General features: G+C 43.9%; 1 protein-coding gene across 2 annotated transcripts in view; it reads right to left on the bottom strand.

Annotated features, from left to right (window-relative positions):
* The window catches only part of LOC138285763 (apoptosis-inducing factor 3-like), a 328,578-nt gene that overhangs the window by 65,721 nt on the left and 241,636 nt on the right, over window positions 1-21,221 (bottom strand). For both annotated transcript variants that reach the window (XM_069226119.1, XM_069226120.1), the window contains 6 exons: window positions 13,264-13,335; window positions 13,069-13,132; window positions 12,911-12,987; window positions 12,161-12,278; window positions 7,956-8,054; window positions 6,007-6,082 (listed from right to left, as the gene is read on the bottom strand). In XM_069226119.1, the coding sequence (XP_069082220.1) occupies window positions 6,007-6,082; window positions 7,956-8,054; window positions 12,161-12,278; window positions 12,911-12,987; window positions 13,069-13,132; window positions 13,264-13,335 (506 nt within the window). The remainder of the gene's footprint in view (window positions 1-6,006; window positions 6,083-7,955; window positions 8,055-12,160; window positions 12,279-12,910; window positions 12,988-13,068; window positions 13,133-13,263; window positions 13,336-21,221) is intronic.

Below are 21,221 nucleotides of genomic sequence, written 5' to 3'. Positions count from 1 at the left end.
ACAATATAGTATGGTCTGTCATTGTGTCATATAGTACGGTATGGCCTTCCCTATTACAGTATGGTATGGAATGGCCTGTCATTGTATAGTATGGTATGGACTGTTGCTGTATAGTATGGTATGGTCTGGACCTGTGTGCTCTTTAAAGCCTCTCAATTGTATAGTATGGTATGGACTGTTTCTGTATAGTATGGTATGGTCTGGTCTGGACCTGTGTGCTCTTTAAAGCCTCTCCATGAAGTCACCCCCACCTTAAAGGCACCACTGGGTATAAGAACTGGACTTCTGACCCGACCAAATCGCGTACAGTTCTGGACCTGAGGATTCTCTGTCAGGAAGAAGGACTGCTGTGCTGCTAAAAGGACTGCCATTATGCTGGACTTTGCTGAACGCCCACTTTGCTGTGCCTGCCCTGCTGCCCTCCTATTCTGAGAGTGAGAAGGACTGGATCTTCATCGCTTCATCCCCAGAACCAAGTGATTCTAATTGCTTGCCTCCCGTTATGAAGACTCAGGGCCATCACAGACTTCCTCCAACACTGCTGTAGTGGGCTCTGCCAACTGTGAGTCCTGTCCTACTAAGAGGTGCCAATGTAGTCCTGGGCCTTGAAAGGAGAATCTGCAGCTGTTTTTCTGCAAAAACCGACACATTAATACTGCTGCGCCGAGCGGAACCAACACATCCTCCCTCAATGCCGGTGCATCTCTGCTACTGCTGAAGTCGAGGACTTTCTATCACCTTCACTACTAGGCTCGACGACGATGCATCACCGTTATCGCAAGAGGTTTGATGCCGCAGTTCGAGGACACTGCTTTGCCGACTGTGTGGCTAGATGGCAACGCAGCCCTCCATCCAAGGTACTTTTCGGCAGGCCCTGCATGGATTGTGCAGCCAGTCCGCCGGCCATTGTGGTTAGGCTGAACTTTGGATGTACACTGGTCCAGCGCAACCTCAATTAACCTTTTATTGATTTCTAAGCACTATATTGAGGTTTAAAAAATCATATCTCTGGTTCTACTTATTAGATTGTTGTTTTGGTCTTGTTTTACTCAGATAATTATTCTCTATTTGTCTAAACAGGTGTGAAGTCTTTTTGTGTTTCCACTGAGTTATTGTAATTTAAAATTGCACAAATAATTCACACCTTGTCTATTAAATTAAGCCTGATTGCTCTGTGCCAGGCTACTGGAGGGAGAGCATAGATTAATTTAGATTAGGTATCTGACTTACCCTGACTAGGATTGTGGTCCTTACTTGGACAGGGTGCATACCTCTGCCAACTAGAGACACAATTTCTAATAGCTTGCCATTGTACAGTATGGTATGGTTTGGTATGGTATGACATGTTGTTTATAGTATGGTATGGCCTGCCACTGTATAGCATGATGTGGTATAGGCTGCCACTGTATAGCATGGTATGGCGATTATACTACATGGTATGGTCCTTGATTTTATAGTATGGTATAGTCTGTCATTCTATAGTATGGAATAGTATGGCCTGCCATTCTATAGTAAGGTATGTATAGTATGGCCTTTCATTGTTTAGTATGGTATGACCTGTCACCGTATAGCATGGTGTGGTACTGCCTGTCATTGTACAGTATGGTAAGGAATGTCCTGTCTTTGTATAAAATATTATGGTATGGCATTTCATTGTATGGTAAAGTAAGTTATTTTATAGTATGACATGATTTGTCACCGTATAGTATGGTCATATGATATAGTATGACCTGTTATTGTATTATATGGCATGGTACGGCCTGTTACTGTACAATATAGGATGGTATGGTATGCCATTGTACAGTATGGTATTGCATGGCCTGTCATTGTATAGTATAGTATGGTGTTGTATGGCTTGTCATTGTAAGATTTTTTGGTATCGAGCATATACCCGTAGCCCCTAGAGATGGCAACAGGGAGTTGCAATTGAGGAGAAGGGAGGCAATGTGGATCATGAGGTTACGAGCGGTTGAAAAAGGTTTGAACACTGACTCAGAATTAGAGTATTTTTTAGGTACTTGATTATACTGATGTGAATATTTTAAATATGTTTATTTCTATGATGCTTTTCAACTTATGATCTATTGACTGAAGGCAATATACGATCACAGGTGGACCTGGGCACCAATGTGCAACTATACATAAGTTTGCACTTATACAAGTGTTTAATCTATGAGAACTATTGGATCCATGAAACAAATATTGGAGGTAGGCAAATTAGAATAGATGTACTTTGGATTTACATTGTTGTTTTCCTAGATTGGTATCACAATTTGTCTTCTGTTAGAGTTATAGGCAGTGTATTCTTAAAATGTAGGATCGAATTAACACACTGTAAAAGCAAAATAGGAGCAGTAACATGGCAGACGATAAGTATGGTCGAGAAACAGTCCTATTTCTATGTCTATGTTGGAGCTAAAGGATAAAAAGGGATATTAGATAACGGACTAAAAGAAACAACATTAGCGTACTTGCGACGATAGCGGCAATGCGGTAAGCAATCTATGTTTTTTTGCAATAATTGTGTCCTTATTTACATTTTTATTCTCGAGGTTAGCGTGTTTATAGATGAAAGTACACGGGAGGTTTCCCAGGTATCGGGTAAATTAAAGTGTTTCTAGTTTATCGTGAAACAGGTTTGCGGAGAGCTTTCGTAAGTTGAAAGCGTCCGGTTGAGTCAACAGTCCAGACGGACAGAAAATAATGACACTTGGCGCACTCTCGACTATTTTTGCAAAACAGTGTGTTTAAGATTGCAGACACACAAGAGGTATTGGTACTGGGCAAATAAAGTTCTTGTAAGAACTTGGGAATAAGCGTGTGCGGAGTTTCGTAATTCAATAGCGGCTTGTTTCAATGAACAGTCCACACGTGCTGTTGGTTAGGAGCGGACTCTCGGGGAAGTGAATTATGATGAGAATCGCATTGAGTTACCGATTTACTAAGCATGGGAGGCCCAATATGAAGGACAGAATAGTACAAAGGTTTAGTAATGGAAGGCGGTATGTAAATAAGGGGTGATTGTACATTAATAGATGTGATTTTCATACATTAAGATAAGCTATGGATATTGTATATATCAAGGCCCAGATTTCTTAGTTTTTTGGATACAGATGGGTAGACTTATTTATACTGACTTTATTTTTAGGAGTCATTGATAAACAGTTACAAGAAACTCAAGAGAACTATAATTTTAGACCAAGCAGGTATTGGTTGTGAGGTCGAGAGTTGTCCTTGTATTTATATTCAGTATCACTACTACTCAGATATTTCTTTATTCTGTAGCAGTTTTCATTAGTTTACATTTCAGTTCATTTAGTTAAGCATTTAGTAAATATTAACTATGGGGGTCATTTTGACCCTGGCGGTACATGACCGCCAGGGCTAAAATGACGGAAGCACCGCCAACAGGCTGGCGGTGCTTCCTGGGTCATTACGACCGCGGCGGAAGCGCCGAGGTCGCACTGCCGGGGCCGGCGGTTTTCTGCCACATTGGCCCCGGCGGTAGTAATCCGCCAGGGCAGCGCTGCTAGCAGCGCTGCCCAGGGGATTACGAGTCCCCGACCGCCAGCTTTTTCCTGGCGGTTTGCACTGCCAGGAAAAGGCTGGCGGTACGGGGAGTCACGGGGCCCCTGGGGCCCCCTGCACTGCACATGCCACTTCGTGAAAAGCACGAAGGGTGCAACTGCACCCGTCGCATGGCCGCAACACCGCCGGCTCCATTTGGAGCCGGCTCCCATGTTGCAGCCCACATCTCCGCTGGGCCGGCGGGCGGAAACTCGTTTTTCGCCCGCCGGCCCAGCGGGGATTTCAAAATGGGCACTGCAGGAGTGCGGACGCATTGGCGCCCACATGGCGGTTACAAGCGCCTCCCCCCAATGTTGTAATGAGGCCCTATATCTTTTATTGTTGTATACTTGCACACTGGGTGGACCACACTGTAATCTGTAAAATTGACATGGATTGAAATGTGTATGTACCCACTCTTTGCATGAGGGATGAACACGAACAATAATTAATTTTTGATTGTTGTTGTGGTTAATACAATATTGTATTAATAATTGCTTATATATGTATTAATTACAGCCCTGAGGAAGTCACGGGGTGCACCCCTGACGAAACACGTGTTGGCTTGGATGTTGGTCAATGACTGAATATCATGTGATTGGAAAATCAAGACTCAAAGAATAAAGAAACGTTTAATTGCAGTTGAATAATGGAATCAAAATCAGGACATTGATTTACAGGACTGGATGTTGGATGTGTGCCTTATACATATGCAAGTGATTATCAGTGACTAGTCACTCAACTTAAGAAGCATAGGGTGATCTTCTTCTAAGTGCACCATCAGTAATTTGGGAATAGATTGGACATAGGACAAGCAGCGCCATTTACTCTTGCTAGTTCACCCATTATTAGAGGTTATAGAGGTATTGTACTGGAAACTGCTTGCCCCATCAATTCTTGTATTGATGAGGACATTTGGGGATATGACTGACAGACGGGGCAATGGCACATAAGAAAGAGACTACTGGCACTGTGGGAACAATGAATCGCCTTTTGGGTGGGATTGGTGGGACAGACTGTGCAAGATGTTTGCTTATGACACTTGGGGGTCATTACGACCCTGGCGGTCGGTGCAATAGTGGTTTGGCCAAAGTCAAACCGGCAAGTTAACACACCGACCGCCACGGCGGTAATGAACACCAGGCTGGAGTCCACAGTCTCCAGCCCAGCGGCCGTCACTATGCCGCCCATGGCATTTTGATCCCACCCACAGCCATGGTTTCCGTGGTTTCTGTACCACCACGAAAACCATGGTGGTAGGCACTATCAGTGTCAGAGAATTCCTCCCTTGGCACTGATAGGGGTCTCTCTTGCCCCCCTACCCATAGTCCAGGAGACTGGACACGGCACTGCTGCCGGCAGCAGCGTCCGCCAGCAAAACACTGCCAGGCCGAATCATGGCTCATGATACGGTGGGCTGGGTGGCGCTGCTGCTGGCAGCAGCGCCACCTTACCACCATCCGCCGCCATGACCGTAGCCGGAATTCCGCCAGCCTCCTGGCGGAATTCCGGCTACAGTCATAATTCGGTGGACGGTCAGTAGCCACGGCGACGGTATGTTGGTGGTCGTCGCCGTGGCAGTAGGCGTTATTTGCCGCCAATCTTTTAATGAGGGTCTTGGTATGCTGTTTTCAATATCCAATGTGTAATTCCTGGCCACGTTGGTTAAATTTGGCATAGTGGATACTTCCACGTAAATCTTATGCTAGACAGCGCAAACTCACCTCTGCCCCATGGTGTGAGGCAGTGCATCGTGCAAGGCTGCCCTTGTTGAGTGCTAGCGCAGGGGATGACAAGAAGGAGCAGGCCATTTTCTGTAGATATGGCTCTCTGCTAGTTCCCCCCTTGTGTAATGTAGTGCAGCAAATCTGCTTGCTGGGCTACACTGCGGGAAAAATGTGTAAAGCTGGGCCTACGCCTGCAGGCAGAAGCAGTGATTTCTGAGCAATCACAAACTCTGCTCACAGATTATCACAGCCTAAACTAAAACCCCTAAAGGTTTTTTATCTCTTGAGCTATAAGCGCTAGGCAGTTCTATTTTTTGCAGATGCGTGTCATTTGCACTGCTCTGTCTATTTCGTTGAACTTTGGTTTGAGTGTCTGACACGTTATGGGAAAATTACACCTTACTGGCCAAGAATCTCATTCAAGGGCTCGGGTAAAGGTTAAAAAGTTTAGGTGCAAGCATTGAACCCTGAGGAACTCAGAATGTCACCTCTTGGAAGTGAAGATTCCAATCCTTTCTACATGATGGCGGTTTGAGGGGAAAGATGTAAACCAGCTAAGGAAGCCCATGCGCCATTCTAACATTGCTGAAAAGTATTCCATGGCCAAGCATTAGTATGCCCTTAATACAGGTTACAGGACAATAGCAAAAATGTGACCACTACCAATACATGGGTACAGGCTGAAAACATACAGACACAATGATTTACTTACCTGATATAAAAGGCCAGAAATGTCAGCTCCTCCGGCTGCCCCTTCACCAAGATGTCTGTGTGCCCCTCCCCATAACCTGGAAGAAAGAGTTAAAGGTCATTAGATATAAATGGAAGAGCAGGCCACAGAGCTGGGTTATGGAGGTTCCAAGCATTATACAAGGCCATGGGTGGTGGGACGACAGGCCCGTCTCTGGGGTCTATATCTGTGGTACAGAGTATGTGTGTGGAGTTTGTATCCCACGTACAGAGAGCATGTTTTTTGTAGTTTGTATCCCATAAATACAGGAAGTCTCTGGCATTGTAACCCCTGTATGAGGATGTCTTGGGTTTGGAAACCATGAGTAGAGAATTTGTATCGGATGTGCACCCCTGTACAGAACAAGGCACTTCAGAATATGTCTGGGATTTTTATCTCAATAACAGAACATGTCTCTTGGGTATGCATCCCTCCTACAGGACATCTTTGGGGTTTGTGCCTCCTACATTGAATATATCTTGGGGGAGCTTTACCCTCAGCGTAAAGCTCCTTTGGGTTTTGCATCACTCATGCATACCAGGTCTTTATATTATATTGCCTGCATACAGCTATATTTCGGATCAGCGTACCTTCTGCTGCTTGACTTGCCTGTGATCTCTAACATCAATGACCAAAAAGTACTAGTAATCAAACTAGAATCAAGGATGGCTAGCTTGACCTCATGCTGAATGGGTCATGTTTCCTTCTATAAAATCAGCTGCACATAAAGATGCTAATAAACCAACACCTTACACTGCATCTGTCGACTGACCGCAACCAGCTTTGCATCAGAATTTAATAACTGAAGTCCATCAACTTCCTTATATCATCGGGCACCACCATCAAAGAATCCCTCCCTTCTTCCTACTCTCAACCCCTATGAAACAGCCTCTGAGCAGATGGTGCCTTGCCCCCTTTACAAATTGTTTGATCATAGGTGGTGCACCCCCTCCCCCCCAACAAACCATTTTCCAGACCTCTGAGCCTCTGATCATTGTTGTATCTACTTCAGGAAACATCAAGAGGTTCCTGAAAAGCACGTATCACTGCCTCTGTACAACCTTGTGCTCCTAAATATAGACTGTCCGCCCTTACCCCCAAAATAAACCACAGAGATCCCAATCCTAGCTACATCATTCTTCAAATCTTACACTACCAAAGTATCGGTCACACTCACGCTCCTTGTAATAGATGGTTCACCCACACAAAACAACCTCAGAGCTGCCAATAATAAAATGATTGCACACCACAGACCTTGGTGATCCTGTTCATAGATGGATCACTCCACAGTAGAGCTCATGCTTGTAGTCAGACGCCCTCCTCAAAACTGAAGATCTACGTCTAGCGTAGACACGTCACCCTATAGATCTCGAGAGTGAGAATGGATTATTCCTCTGTGAATTCCAAATCAGCTCAGTCTCCAAACATAAAACAGTGGCAACGGGCCCTATTATATGAAAATTGACTAATACACTTATTCGACCCCATCAAGTTCTGATCTCTACTATTTATTTTATGCTCCTTAGTTAACTTCTCTCACTGCAGTGGCTGTCCCTTTGCAGAGAAGAGGGTGTCTTTCCAGTGCACAGACTACCCTTTGTGTTGAGGTGTCCCTCTAGTTTAGAGGTTGCCCCCATGTAGAGGTTGAGATGTTTCTCCTTTGTAGACGGTGCCCCCCATTGATAAGACGTCCTTCCAGTCCACAGGGTGCCTTCTTGCCTAGGGAATGTCCCTCCAGTTCAAACATGATACCCTTCTTTGTAGAGGATGCCCCTTCAGTCTAAAGGGTGCCCCTTGTCTTGAGGAGGTCCCTGCAGTGCAAATACAATACAGCGTCATTCAAGGGCAGACTCTGCCCACCATCGTGTTTTTTCTTTGAGCCCTCCCAACACCCCAGTGAAGAAGATGCTTGCTGTTTCCATAGCCTTTACCTGCATAGCGAATGCTCTTTCCAAGTAGCGAGGACCAGAAGAAAGGCACAGAATTGAGAGCAACTTGCTGTCCGAGCATGTTCAGGGCAGCAATACGACCTGCCAGGCCATAAGACAACAAGGAACAAAATTAATTTCAAAGGGAATCATGTCAGAAGCTCTTAGGCTACACAATATGAGGAGTATTTGATGTATGTCAAGACATACTCCAAGCGTGATGTGAGACTTGTGGTATTGTGTGAGCAAGTAGAGTGTTAATCATTATAAACCTAACAGTATGAAATGTGTGAATGAGACGTCGAATTAGTGAGCTGTGAAACATGACCAACTGTGAAACTGATCTTTATCATAGCATTGCACGACATTATATTACGTGCATGTTTATAGAATACCAGCATCTGCCTTGTATCATGGCTTATTATGAACTTGTAATGTTAAACATGATGTGTCATTGGAACGAAAGTCCGATGCAAGCAATAACGTTCTGCCATTTCATGTTTCTGATCAGCCCTGTATGTTTTTTCCCAGTGTGCTCGATAATTGTGCAAGCTGTCTGGAGGTGCTCCCTTTATTTATATTTATGGTAGATATTCTTGTGCCTATGCCATTTGAATGAGTGTGACTACTTCTCTCAAGTTAGGCTCTATGGCAACTAACAGTGGTGAGACTGTCACTCAAGCCAAGGCCACAGGACTTTTTACTGGTGCCCCTGTGGGGAGACTGGCTCCTGGCTCTTATTCCTCTAGCAGAGACTATCATCAGTCTTCCTCTGTCCAAAGCTGACCCGGACTAAATGTAAACAACCCCATCAGGACCCAATAGAAGACAAATGGGCTTGCCGGAGGATCTCTGACAGGAAGATAGTGAGATATTCTGTCTGACGAATATGAGGACAGGATGGAAGATATGGAAATGGTGGGTCACACCAGGCACTGGAAATACTCCCTGCTCACCCTAAAAGAAAGTTAAAGTGGGTCTTTGATAAGGACATGGCTTCAATGGTTCTTTTACTCAGGTTGGTCATGGAGTGACAGGACCAGTTAAAATAAGATTCTCACTCGTACTCAGGGGGAGGTATCTGTCTAGATTGACCCATCTACATGGACTGATGGAGCTCCATCAGTGTAAACTGGAGCTCAGTCAGTCCAGATAAGTAGGTTAATTTAGACATATACCTCCCCTGAGTACCAGTCAGAATCTTAAGCATTGTCTGCTTTGCTTTGTATGGAAGTGTGTGACAAGGGGTCAGAGGAGGATGCTCTCAGTGGTCCATCAGGATCTTCTAGCAAGACAGGGCACCTTTGAAACGTCACTCAGCGAACCCAATGGGACTAAACTGTTGGATGTGCCCCAAAGGAAGTGGCATCTTTACCGAAGGACTCAGGAGGTCTGTAAGTCTAGGATTTGCCAGGGGCCCTGTGGCTGGACTCTGCTAGCAGAGCTCTTGAAAGTTAGAAAGCAAAGGGATTATATGGTCATAAATTATTCAGCATTTGAACAACGAAGGATCTGGGCTTTTGGCAGGAGGTGAAAGCAAGGGATTCTGCATGCCGCCAACAATCATCTCCGAAAGTAGTACCCTAGGTGTCGCAAATAAAATCTGAGAAAACTGAAAGCAGTTGAGTGGACCAGCCTGTAAAATAAGTGACTCTGCTTGGACCCTCCAGACTGTCAAGCACAAGCAGTCCAGTCTTCTAATGACTCATTTTTTAGAATAAGCATGGGGTAGGTACATAATACACACTGACGAATATTGACTTTTACATCATCATAGATGCTTATGTATGATTTTGCTTTCTTTAAAAATCCATATATCTTGATTGGCTTATTCAATTGTATCAGTTTTATCCTGTTTTAATCTTTGAATTATGTTTCTTTACGCTACATTGGTTTGGGAAGCTTAAAGATAGGTTTCTAAACTTTAATGTTGGTTTGGTGCAGCTTCGATAATATACTCACATTTATCTGAGGAGAAGGCACTGTCCTGGGGTTAAGACCGGGTTTTGTCACTGAAAGTGTATTTACCTAATGAGGCACTAAATTACTACTTAGATGAGAGCCTTTTCCTCAAAGTACAAATCTTGTATCTTAGAACGTGATCATCTGATGGAGAGGGCACCTTAATCTTTGTTCCAGGCTTCCTCTTGAGTTAGCTTGTCAGGTTTAGGTGTGGAGATCGGGTTATAGTTGGGTGACAGAGGTCTTGGGAAGCTTGGTTTCACTGGCACAGTAGGCACAATACCCACACCTGTTTATAGCTGTCTCACTTAGGGAGTGGCACTGAGGAGTACAAAATGGCTGGAATGCCTGAATTAATCTCAGCAACTGGAAATTACTTGGGCTGCATCCCAGCCCATCATTGTTTTGCCCAAAAGCCACCTCAGATTAGAACCAGCCATATGCAAATCAGCTTTGGTCCTGCTCCAACAGGAACAGTCAAGTCCAAACTGCCAAGCCAGGTCCACAATGAACCACAACACAAGCAACAAAATACCAGTTCTGTCCTAACTGGGCCTCTTCAGTCAGGGGTGACTTGATTCCAGTAGCACAGCGGGCAAGGGGCCATCATCTGGGCACACCCATTGCCCTTGGGGTGTCACACTGCGGTATACAAAAAAGTGATGGATTGAATGCTTGAATTAATATCAGCCACTGGTAATTCCTCAAGCTACATCCCAGTACATCGTCTTTTTGCTGACAATGCCACCTTATTAGGCCCAGCCATATGCAAATTAGCCTTGGTCCTGTTCCAATAGGAACATCCCAAACCAGATCCTCTCTGAATCAGAACAAAAGCAACCCAAGACTGATTTCGGCCTAACTAGACATTTTCAGTCAGGTGCAGCTAGGCACTTTTCATCCACCCATTCCATTTATACAAGCTTACTGCACAACTCCTTAGCATTGCCACAATATACGAAACAAGTGTGTGTGAGTGATGTGCATCGTTAAATACAGTAAGCCTGTGATATGTGAATCACACAAATTGTTGGTGAGTGAAGTCGGGAGCATGATATACAAGGTGTGTATAATGTTCATTATGACACACCATGAGAGTGTTTTGTTGTAAATCATGACATACCAGGAGTGTATGATGTATGTATTATGAAATGCCAACAGTATTCATTGTGTGAATTGTGACATATCTTCTGCAACGTACGACTCACAACATACCATGTAGTCCTCATGTGCATAGTGGCTGATGCATGGTTTACACTGAGCTTATATTGTGTGTATCATGATATCTATGAGCGTGTGATGCTTAACATATGAGTGTAATGTGACCATGTCTTTATGTAGTACCGTAACATACTAAGAGTACATTACATTTAAATAAGCACATGCCATTTGAATAAGCACATCATGAATGCATGCATGTACTCTGACAATGATGTGATCATAGCACACTGTTAGCATTTTATTTATATAATGCCTGTGATATATTGTATGTGATGCAGATCATGACACACTGGTTATATCTAATGACCAGCCCACTGGCTCCTGTGGCCTACTAATGTGTATCACAACATATTTTAAACATGTAATGCAGGACTCATGAAATAAACGTGATAGATGTACCATGACACACTGTGGAGAGTGGTATGGTTATAATGATCTAGCAGTTGGTGGATGAGCCACCATGAGCTTTTAATGCATGCAACATGACATAATAGTTTGCTTGTGAGGTGTAACTCTTGACATTTTTTGAGTGTTATTTGTAATTTGTCACAAAATGTCTGTATCATAACATACCCTGAGCTTGTTAAGTGTGAAACATGACACTTGTAAACATCTGATGTATCAGTTATAACATAGATAACTGAACGATAGGTGAATTATGTCACACTGTGAGAGACTTGTAAATTATGATATACTTTATGTCATATGTAAACTGTGCTCTAGCATAAGGTGGTAATGTTTGTCTCATGACACTGTGTGATGTATCACTAATGATACACCATACGCACACAAAATGTATATTTCATGTTAGTCCATGAGTGTGTGATGTGTATCACAACATGCTATTTGTATGTCATGCTGTTATCAAGAGACACCAAGCACGAACATATGACGTTGTTCACATGGTGTGCATCGAATGAGCGAATCCTGATATTCAAAGAGCATATGATGTGTATTTTGACAAATTACGAGCGTTGATTAGTGTTACAACATACTTTGAGCTTGTGATAAGTGTCATGACGTACCGTGGGCATGAGCCATCTGCCAGTGACCGATATTAACCCTTCGACCATCCATTATTGAGAGTGGAAATGACACTACATCTCCTGCTGCAAAGACATCAGGAACGCTGGTGCGCATGAACTGTAGGAGAACAAAAGGTGTAGGCAAAGAAGTCTCTCAATAAGTGAAGTTCCTCTAGCATCCTCCAGGCTGCTTCCAACCGCCCCATACTAAGTCCTATTATGCTAGCTAGACTGTCACACCTTCACATGACTTCCTATGTCCCACCCCCTCAAGCAACTTCCATCTCTGTGATGTTACTCTCTCCACAATGATCAATCCATCACTGAGCCTAAAGTGGGGCAAGACAACAAAATCTGCCCAGACCTGATCCGTCCTCACCATTAGACCCCCTCTCCTGTCATTTCCTCTAACTCCCTGTCTTCTCTGCACCACAGACATCTCCTCGATCTTGTGATCCCATCGACTCCTGGTGTCTTCCCTCTTCCATTATCTTTTTGCATCTCTTTATCTCCCCCCATCATGCTCTATGTTTAGACACCTTTCCTCCTCATTTTTGGATTTCTTCTCTCACTTTATCTTCTAACATCTTCTGTTTCCAGTGTTCTCTCTCCACTACCTAGATCTCCCAAAAGTCCCCTAATCTACATTCAGTCCCCTAACCAACCAAGCATCACTTTCTTGATCCCTTTTCTCACATAACTGCCTCTCACTGGCCTCTATCCGGCTATTTCAATTCCTTTAGTGCATACCTGATCTACAAAGACTGCGCCACGTGAGTCTGTGGCAATCTCACTCCCTTGCAGGAAACCAGAACACGGGGAGACACCTGAGAAAAGAAAGAGGGGAATTAAAGTAGATGCTCGCACAGAACTTCATGGAATCACTGATGGGTACAAGGTGCTCATACCAATTCCAGCCACTACCACATCTGCAGGTAGAATGTCTCCATGTTTCAGAACAACCTCCTGGACCTAAAAAGGGGAGTAGGAGGAACATGTACTGGTATGTTGGTTAAGATCAAGATAATTATCTAGTTCTAGAAATCAGTTAGGGCTAGATGGTTAAGAACAAAAATGTTTTAATTTGCACTTTTGGAACCAACCTTGCCATTATCGCCTTTAAGTGAAACCACCTCATTCTTCATGTAAAATTTCACTCCTCGTTCCTCCAGCATCTGCAGTGAGAATAAGTGTGTGTTATTCTGGACAAAGAGGCAGCAAATTTCTCTTGACTAGGAACACTCATGGCAGACTCACAACAAATCTACCGTCAACCATTCTGCAGAGGAGTCATGGAATCAGTTACCTTGCACAAACAGGGGGCGTAGCCGACTTACTTTAAAACAAGCATTAGCCACAACACCCAAACAGGATATAAAGATGAGAAATGCCCTGTCAAATAAGGAGCCATACAGTCATCCAAGGTGAAGAGGAGTTTTGTCTCTGAACTAAAACACGTCACCAAGGCGCCAACATTTAAGAATCAAAGAATTACTCAACACGGGGGAAAATAATTTTGATCATAACACCCAGCCTGAGGATAATTATAAGGCTGCTGGTTCATGGTAGTATACTGACCCCTGTTAAAACCCACAGAGCCTCCTATCTGCCACTTTACAGGATCTGTCCCTTCATCTAAGTGGTCAGTTGGGCGAAACAAGCTAGCAGTGTGTATTCAAGCCCAAATCCAGACATCCAAACAATAATTGCTTTTAAGGAGGTCCAGATGTAGGCCATGGCTCAGGAGATGTGAAGAAGGATGTGCCAAGGTTGCCGTTTACTGAGGGTAGATGTTATCCCCCACGGCCCAAGTCTTCCCTTAAAATGAGCCAGTTATGTGTTACTGGGGAGCCAATGCAGCAGACAGACACCATGTGGACAATTTGTATCTGAGCATCCTGGAGCAAGGAGTCTGACGTTAACACACCCCACTGATACCTCCATACCACAGCACATAACCTGCATTGCTGACATTGACCTAAGCACAAAACCATCTCTCTGGAGTTCAGATTTTTTGTGAGAGTGTTTAGAGACACTCTGGGACTCCTCTGTACACTCTGGGACTCCTCTGTCTTCCACCTGGTGAGGCATAGCCTGGCATGGTTTTCTTTCAGCTGTCTAGTGCCGTGGGAAACTCATGGTTCCCACTGTAGCCCACAGTAAGAGCAAAACGTATTGAGTAGCCTTGGAAATGCATATCTAACGTCAAAATCTATTGCGTCAGGCTTGTAAGAAATTTTTGCATATTGTACATCCCTGGAGTACATTTAAGTCTGACTTTTTGTATGCTTTTAAACAAACCAGAGTTTTCCCAAAAACCCAAAGGCCTGCAGTTTTGCAGGGATAGTGGCCCAAGGGCTTTAGAGTGATCTTGAAGTCTGCCTACAGAGTACTGTAGCAACACCAATGGATGATGGACGGAGTGTTGAAACTTTTCAACCACTCACCCCAGTCACAGATCTGGGTTTAATCCATCGTTCTTTTGCTCACCAAGCCACCCCAGTTTGGGCCCAGCCATATGCAAATCAGTCTTGACCCTGTTCCCCATGGATACAGTCCAGCCTGAACTGCCAGGCCAGGTCCTCCCTGGAGCGGAAACAAGCATCCTGGGACCAGTTTCAGGATATCACCCTTTATCAGCCAGGCTAGCTTCAATCCTGTTTGGCTGATGAAGGGTAATACCCTGAAACCGGTCCCAGGATGCTTGTTTCCGGTCCAGGGAGGACCTGGCCTGGCAGTTCGGGCTAGACTGGTTCCATGGGGAACAGGATGCTTGTTTCAGAAAGGTTTTCACTACTTTTGACAATGAAAGAAGACCAGAGAATTTTAAAGCATCACCTCCAAGAACCATCAGTTGAAAACGTAATCACAGCTGGAGCCTTAACACGGATTGATCCTACCTCCAACCTGTTACTCCCCTGGCCAACTTGGGCCACTGGAAGGCGGAAGGATGGACTAGTCAGGATGCTGAGGACGCTGCTGCACCCATACTGCATCCTTTTGCTCTTACTGTACCGATGGTGATGGTTAGTCACATGATAACTGATTTTAATACATTTCGAAGGTTTAATTTTTAGGGAATGAGCCTGTCTCCCTTGAAGAAGAAATGTAAGTTTTCTTGCTAAAGGTGCCTGCTTCACCATCTTTACTAATTCTAGATATACTATATTGCCTTGGTTTATTTGGCAAACAAATAGAAGCAGCAAGGAAGAGACTGCCACCCGAGATTGTTCCAGAGATCACAATTTCTGTGCCCAAGAATTACCATATGGCAAAGCATGGGTGGTAGCCACAATCTCGTATCGGGTGTGTGTATGGGTGTACATGTGTGTGTGTTAAAGAAAATGAAAGTGAGAGAGAGATATTTAGGACCGTATCTCTGCATAGCAGTACTGTTTTTTATTGTAGTTTCTCATTCCATGAGAAGATTTTGCACTTGGATATATGCATGTTTGCTAGTTGGTTTGTGCACACCCATCTCATTTTGTTCACACAGAGAAAGGTGACAAGAAATCTGAACAATGTAATGAAAGCTTTACAAGGAATTTATTGACAATCATTCTAAATGCCATTAGTGGTAATAGAGGAATTCTAGAAATAAATAAAAACTGGAAAACAGTTAAAGCTATCTATAACCTCCACGTGAATCCTTTTGGAGTTCTAGTCACAGATAAAAGAAACAAAATTCACCAATAGGCCGTCAGTACACAACTCTATCAGAAAGTCTCCTCTGCTCCAGACCAACACTGCCTGCACCTCATTCTACCTAGCTGTTTATCACTGGCCTGAAGCTAAACCCAACTAACACAGAATTCCCCTTATTTGCTAAGAACAACAAACAAGAAGTAGTACAGGCCTGGCTCAATGACATGAACTTTGACAGCTTCAAACTCCTACTTTCACCAAAATCTTAGTCACTCGGATTCATCTTGGACACTAACATCATCCTCAAAGAAAGATGGTCTGATACTGTTTTTTGCTTCTGAAAAAAAGTGAAACCATTTCTTTCTTACATAAAGCAGCTTCAGAACTGCTGTTCAAGTCCTTTTAATCCCATATCAGAATGGTATTAGCACCCTATTCCATGGTCTCTCAGGCTCCACAATGGCACTCCGTAAGGGCATCCTACAAGCTGCAGCACATCTTATCCAGGACCTGGAGAGATATAATCACATCTCCCCTTTGCAGATGGTGCTCCACTGGCTCCCCTTGCTGGACCACACCACCTTCAAAACCAGCTGACTCAATTACAAAGCTATGATGAACTACACCCAGCTTATCTTGCAGACAAGCTCGCCATCTCTGGTGACTCAACACAACTGTTGCCAGGCCACCATCAGAAAGGAGACTAAAAAGCATTTAAAAAAAAAGGGAAAAATAAGGCAGCAGGCCTTTACTACCTATTCACCTAGGATCTTGAACAACATGCTGGTATACGTAAGGACCACCTCAACATTGCTACAATTTAAGAAAGAGTTAAAGACACACATTTTAAAGAACACTACATCACAATGCAGAAAAAAATCCAATAACCACCTACCTCTCCTACCACTCATTGACGGTATGCTTGACTTTCATTCTGTATAGTGCTCCAATGCCTTTTTGGCTAGGCTTGCATAATACAAATACCACAAGTAATTGCTGTTTGAGTCAACGCTCTAACTGAATACTGATGTTGTTGTTTTTGAAAATTATGCATCCTGGTGTGCTTACAACCTACCAAATGGTCACTTCACACTACTGACCTTACTAGCAGTAGCAGTGGTGGAGATCCCCAGATGCTTTAAAACTGGGTGAGATACTGTTGCGGGCCATTACATGTAACCTGTGCCTCACAGAACCAAAATTCTGTGTCCAATATCACCATGTACAAATCTGCCCTTGGTAAAACTGCTGCAGGGACAGGGCATCAGAGTAGGAGCACAGCCTCACCACTACCTGACCCTTGCAGCAGCACCATGAGGTAGCAGGCAAATCTCACCTCAGCCGGCCTGAGCCCTTCCCATTCCTGACCATCCCATCCACACCCACAGCACCCAAACTCCTCTAGCTCTCTTGCTGACATCATCTACTCTGAGCAGGCAGAAAATACCAGCAGAATTGTCACCAGAATTTGGGGGAAACCGTCAGAAAAGAACTTGCTGTTCCAGAGACCATCTGGGTATATCCTCTTTGGGGGAACAAAACTCATAGATGCTAGATGGGGATACGAGCTGGAAGCAGAGATTCCACCCCCTCTACTCTGGTATCCCAGCACCAAGATCCAGCAAACTCGTAATGAGGGCCTAACTCAAGATTTCTGACCTTCTGGCTGCAGCCTAATTTTCTTTAGGTGAAGCAACTGAATAAGTATTTGATATTTTTGACCTTGCTTTCTCCATTTCCAAACCAAAGCCTCCCCTAATGATGGTGCAAGAGGCAATACCCTGAAGAATACAGAGACTGGTACAGCTAGCCCCTATCATACCCTCTCGTTTAACAGACATGCCTGTGTGATACCCCCTTTTTTTTTGTGTTCACTACTATGAACTGGCTAAATTGATGCCAGGTGGCTTGCCTGGGACTCGCCTGGAGACATGTTTTTTTTATCAATGACTGTGTAGGAACCAAGGGCCAGATGTAGGAAAGGATTTGCAACTTGCAAACGGCAAAAACTGCCGTTTGCGAGTTGCAAATCGCATTTTCCTATGCAGAAATGCATTCTGCGAGTCGGACCGACTCGCAAAATGCATTTCAGAATCGCAAATAGGAAGGGGTGTTCCCTTCCTATTTGCGATTCCTAGTGGTATGCAATACCATTTGCGACCGCATATGCGGTCGCAAATGGTGTTGCAGTTACCATCCACTTCAAGTGGATGGTAACCCACTCGCAAATTGGAAGGGGTCCCCATGGGACCCCTTCCAGTTTGTGACTGGACCCAAAAACATTTTTTCAGGGCAGGGAGTGGTCCAAGGGACCACTCCCTGCCCTGAAAAAATACCGAAACTAAAGGTTTCGGTTTTTTTTTAAAGTGCAGCTCGTTTTCCTTTAAGGAAAACGGGCTACACTTAAAAAAAAAAAAACTGCTTTATTTAAAGCAGTCACGAACACGGAGGTCTGCTGACTACAGCAGGCCTCCATGTTTGCGAGTGCCCATAGTCGGTATGGGGCCGCAATTTGCGACCCACCTCATTAATATTAATGAGGTGGGTCATTGTGACCCCATACCGACTCGCAGACGGTGTCTGAGACACCGTTCTGCATAACATTTTGCGAGTTGCAAATAGCGAGTCACTAAGGCTCGCTATTTGCAACTCGCAAAATGCTTCTTTACTACATCTGGCCCCAAGTTCTCTGCAGTAAAGGGAATGTATAGAGCAGCCTAGGGTTATGTAATTGAACATAGAAAAGTAACCCAACCCAGAGAAAGCTATCAAACTTAAGGAGGGCTTGGTGCCTCTCAGTCCATTAAATCACCCAACCCAAAGAGTAGCCATCAGGATGGTTAGACCAATGTCGCTCATTCGTAGAACACACATTGACTTTCTGTGGATCCAGTGTTTACTGACCTGTTTTTCAAGTGTTAACAAAACATTCATTCTGTTTTTTCATAGTTATTGTTTTGAAATACATTTTTAGTTATAGAAGAAGTAATGCAGGGTATGTAGTGTTTTGCCACTGGAAGTATGTCCAATGGATTTATGATAGACATCTCATAACCTCTCACACTCAATCTGTCAGGACTTTCTTTTACGAGACTATTAATTGATTAAAAAGGTAACAGTGATATTAATCAATCAGGTATTAATTGTATAGTGCGGCTTATCACCCAAGTGGGTATCCAGGCGTTTGCTGCAGGTGTTAATTCGAAAAGCCAGGTTTTCATTCCCTTTTTGGAGTGGGTCAGTAAGAGTTCGGTGTGGAGGGTGTTCCAGGCTTTGACAGCTAGGTGGGAGAAGACACATCCCCTGACGTGGCAGCTCCATATGCGTGGTATCTTTGCGAGGGCGATATGTGCCGAGCAGAGGTTCCTGGTCGGTTGGTGGAGGTGAAGGTAGTGGTTCAGGTAGGTGGGTCCTTTGCTCTGGAGTGCTTTGCAGGCATGGGTCAGGAACTTGAAGTGGTATCTTTTCTCAGTCGGGAACCAATGCAGATCCTTCAGGAGCTAGGCGATATGGGTTCTCTTGGGCAGGTTGAGGATCAGTCTGGCAGCTGCGTTCTAACCCGTCTGTAGTTTTTGCATGACTTCTGTGGTGGTGCCTGCATAGAGTGCACTGCCGTAATCCAAACGGCTGGTGATGAGGGCCTGCCTCACTGTCTTCCTCGTGCTGATGGGGAGCCATATAAAGATCTTATGGAGCATGCAAAGTGTGTGTATAAACAGGCTGAGGAAATGGGGTTGACCTGGCATTTCATGGAGAGTTTGCTGTTGAGAATGATGCAGAGGTTGCGGGCGTGATCTTTCGGTGTGGGGGTGGGTCTGAGCTCAGCTGGCCACAAAGAGTGGTTCCAGAGGGTTGAATGTCTGCCAAAGATCAGAACCTCCGTTTTATCTGATATATTAAAATTACTTAAACATATTCCTGAACACAGTTGGGGGTCATTCACCAACTCCTTGCCTACTAGGTGGTCAACCCTGCCAACAGCATAGTACCTTGTATAACCTTCAACATTTTCAAATACACCAGCTTAATTTGTAGCCCTGCCTTCTAAGGCACCTGAAGCTTGATGTTCCTCGCATGCTTGCCACTGATTTTCTGCACTCTTGGACTGCCTATATTAAGGTAGTGCTGCTGTTGTGTGGATATTCATAGCTGCCTGGTCCGTATGACAAACTGTTAAGTAATTAATTTCTGACCTTTTACATCACATTGTATTCTAGGACTTGCAATTTGAGGTTAATATTGTAACTACGACATGAGAAAGGAAGAACTGGTTTATAGATCCAGAAGCTGCCACTGCAAGTTTGAACGGATCTGGAACCCCTGGCAGAATATGAAGGACTGTAATTGAAGGGTGACGACCTCCAGAAAGAGGTCCATGTGTGACAGTCTAGATGGAGTGGCTGGGCTGATGGCCTGAGTTATCATGTAATCTGCATCTGAACCAGGATTTAAGGGGCACCCTTGGTGTGAGCAGTGACATTGGTTGGAAGTGAACTGATCAGGAACACTGGTTGTGATAAGCTGTACTCTGTACTAATGCCGTCTGTTAGGTTAAGAGGGAGTGGGTGGGACAACATTTTGTAGTAGTACCAACTGGCCACAGGCTGGTCAATGTCCTTTCAAATCTACTGCTGTAGTGTGTCTTTGTGTTGATAAATGGCAATAAAATAAGTTAAAATTATATAAATTGTGACTGTGGGCTCAATAACCCAGCAGTAAATTGTAAGTGGGTAAAAAGCTAGGATCAGCTGAAGGTATCACACACAAATATGGCACACCTTGCGCTACGAAATGTAATGGTATGTAGAAAGACTTGTATCATATTTTCACCATTACCCCAGGTACTAGTCCTGGCCTCTTGATATACCTCTGTAAAAAATTGTTGTCCAGAGATTTTCTTTTTTGATTTGTGTTTTTGTATCATTAGAAAAGTAATTTAGCTTGGTTAGACATTGTTAATCTGGGCCGTTTTGTTTCTGGACAACATTTTTAAAAATGGCGGATATGTTGCAGTGATGTAATATTTCAGGAAACATGCTACCTATATACTTCATTTTGGGGTCAAAACATAGGTTTTGGGGGTCAAGTAGTCTTAATGAGACAGAAAATAACTTTTCAGAGCAACCCTTCTGCCATTTTCCAAAATGGTGGCTGTATAACGATATGTTTTAGCCATCATATTGCTAATTTATTTTAATACTGTTACTGTTTTAGGTTTTCCATTGATTCAAATTCATAAACATAAGCGAAGCAGGTGGTAACAGAGGATCTATATCTCATGACAGAGTGTTGCTAACTACAAAATCTGAGGACTCCTTCAAAAAAGAAAAAATTGTCATATGCCAAACTAATTTGAAAGCAATGATAGCATTAACTGTGGCTGGACATAAGAGAGTTTGAGACACTGTAAACATAC

The sequence above is a fragment of the Pleurodeles waltl genome, chromosome 3_1 (genome assembly GCF_031143425.1).
Source record: "Pleurodeles waltl isolate 20211129_DDA chromosome 3_1, aPleWal1.hap1.20221129, whole genome shotgun sequence".
Lineage (NCBI taxonomy): Eukaryota > Metazoa > Chordata > Amphibia > Caudata > Salamandridae > Pleurodeles > Pleurodeles waltl.
The sequence above is the reverse complement of the archived record's forward strand: the minus strand, read 5'-3'. Positions and strand labels throughout refer to the sequence as shown.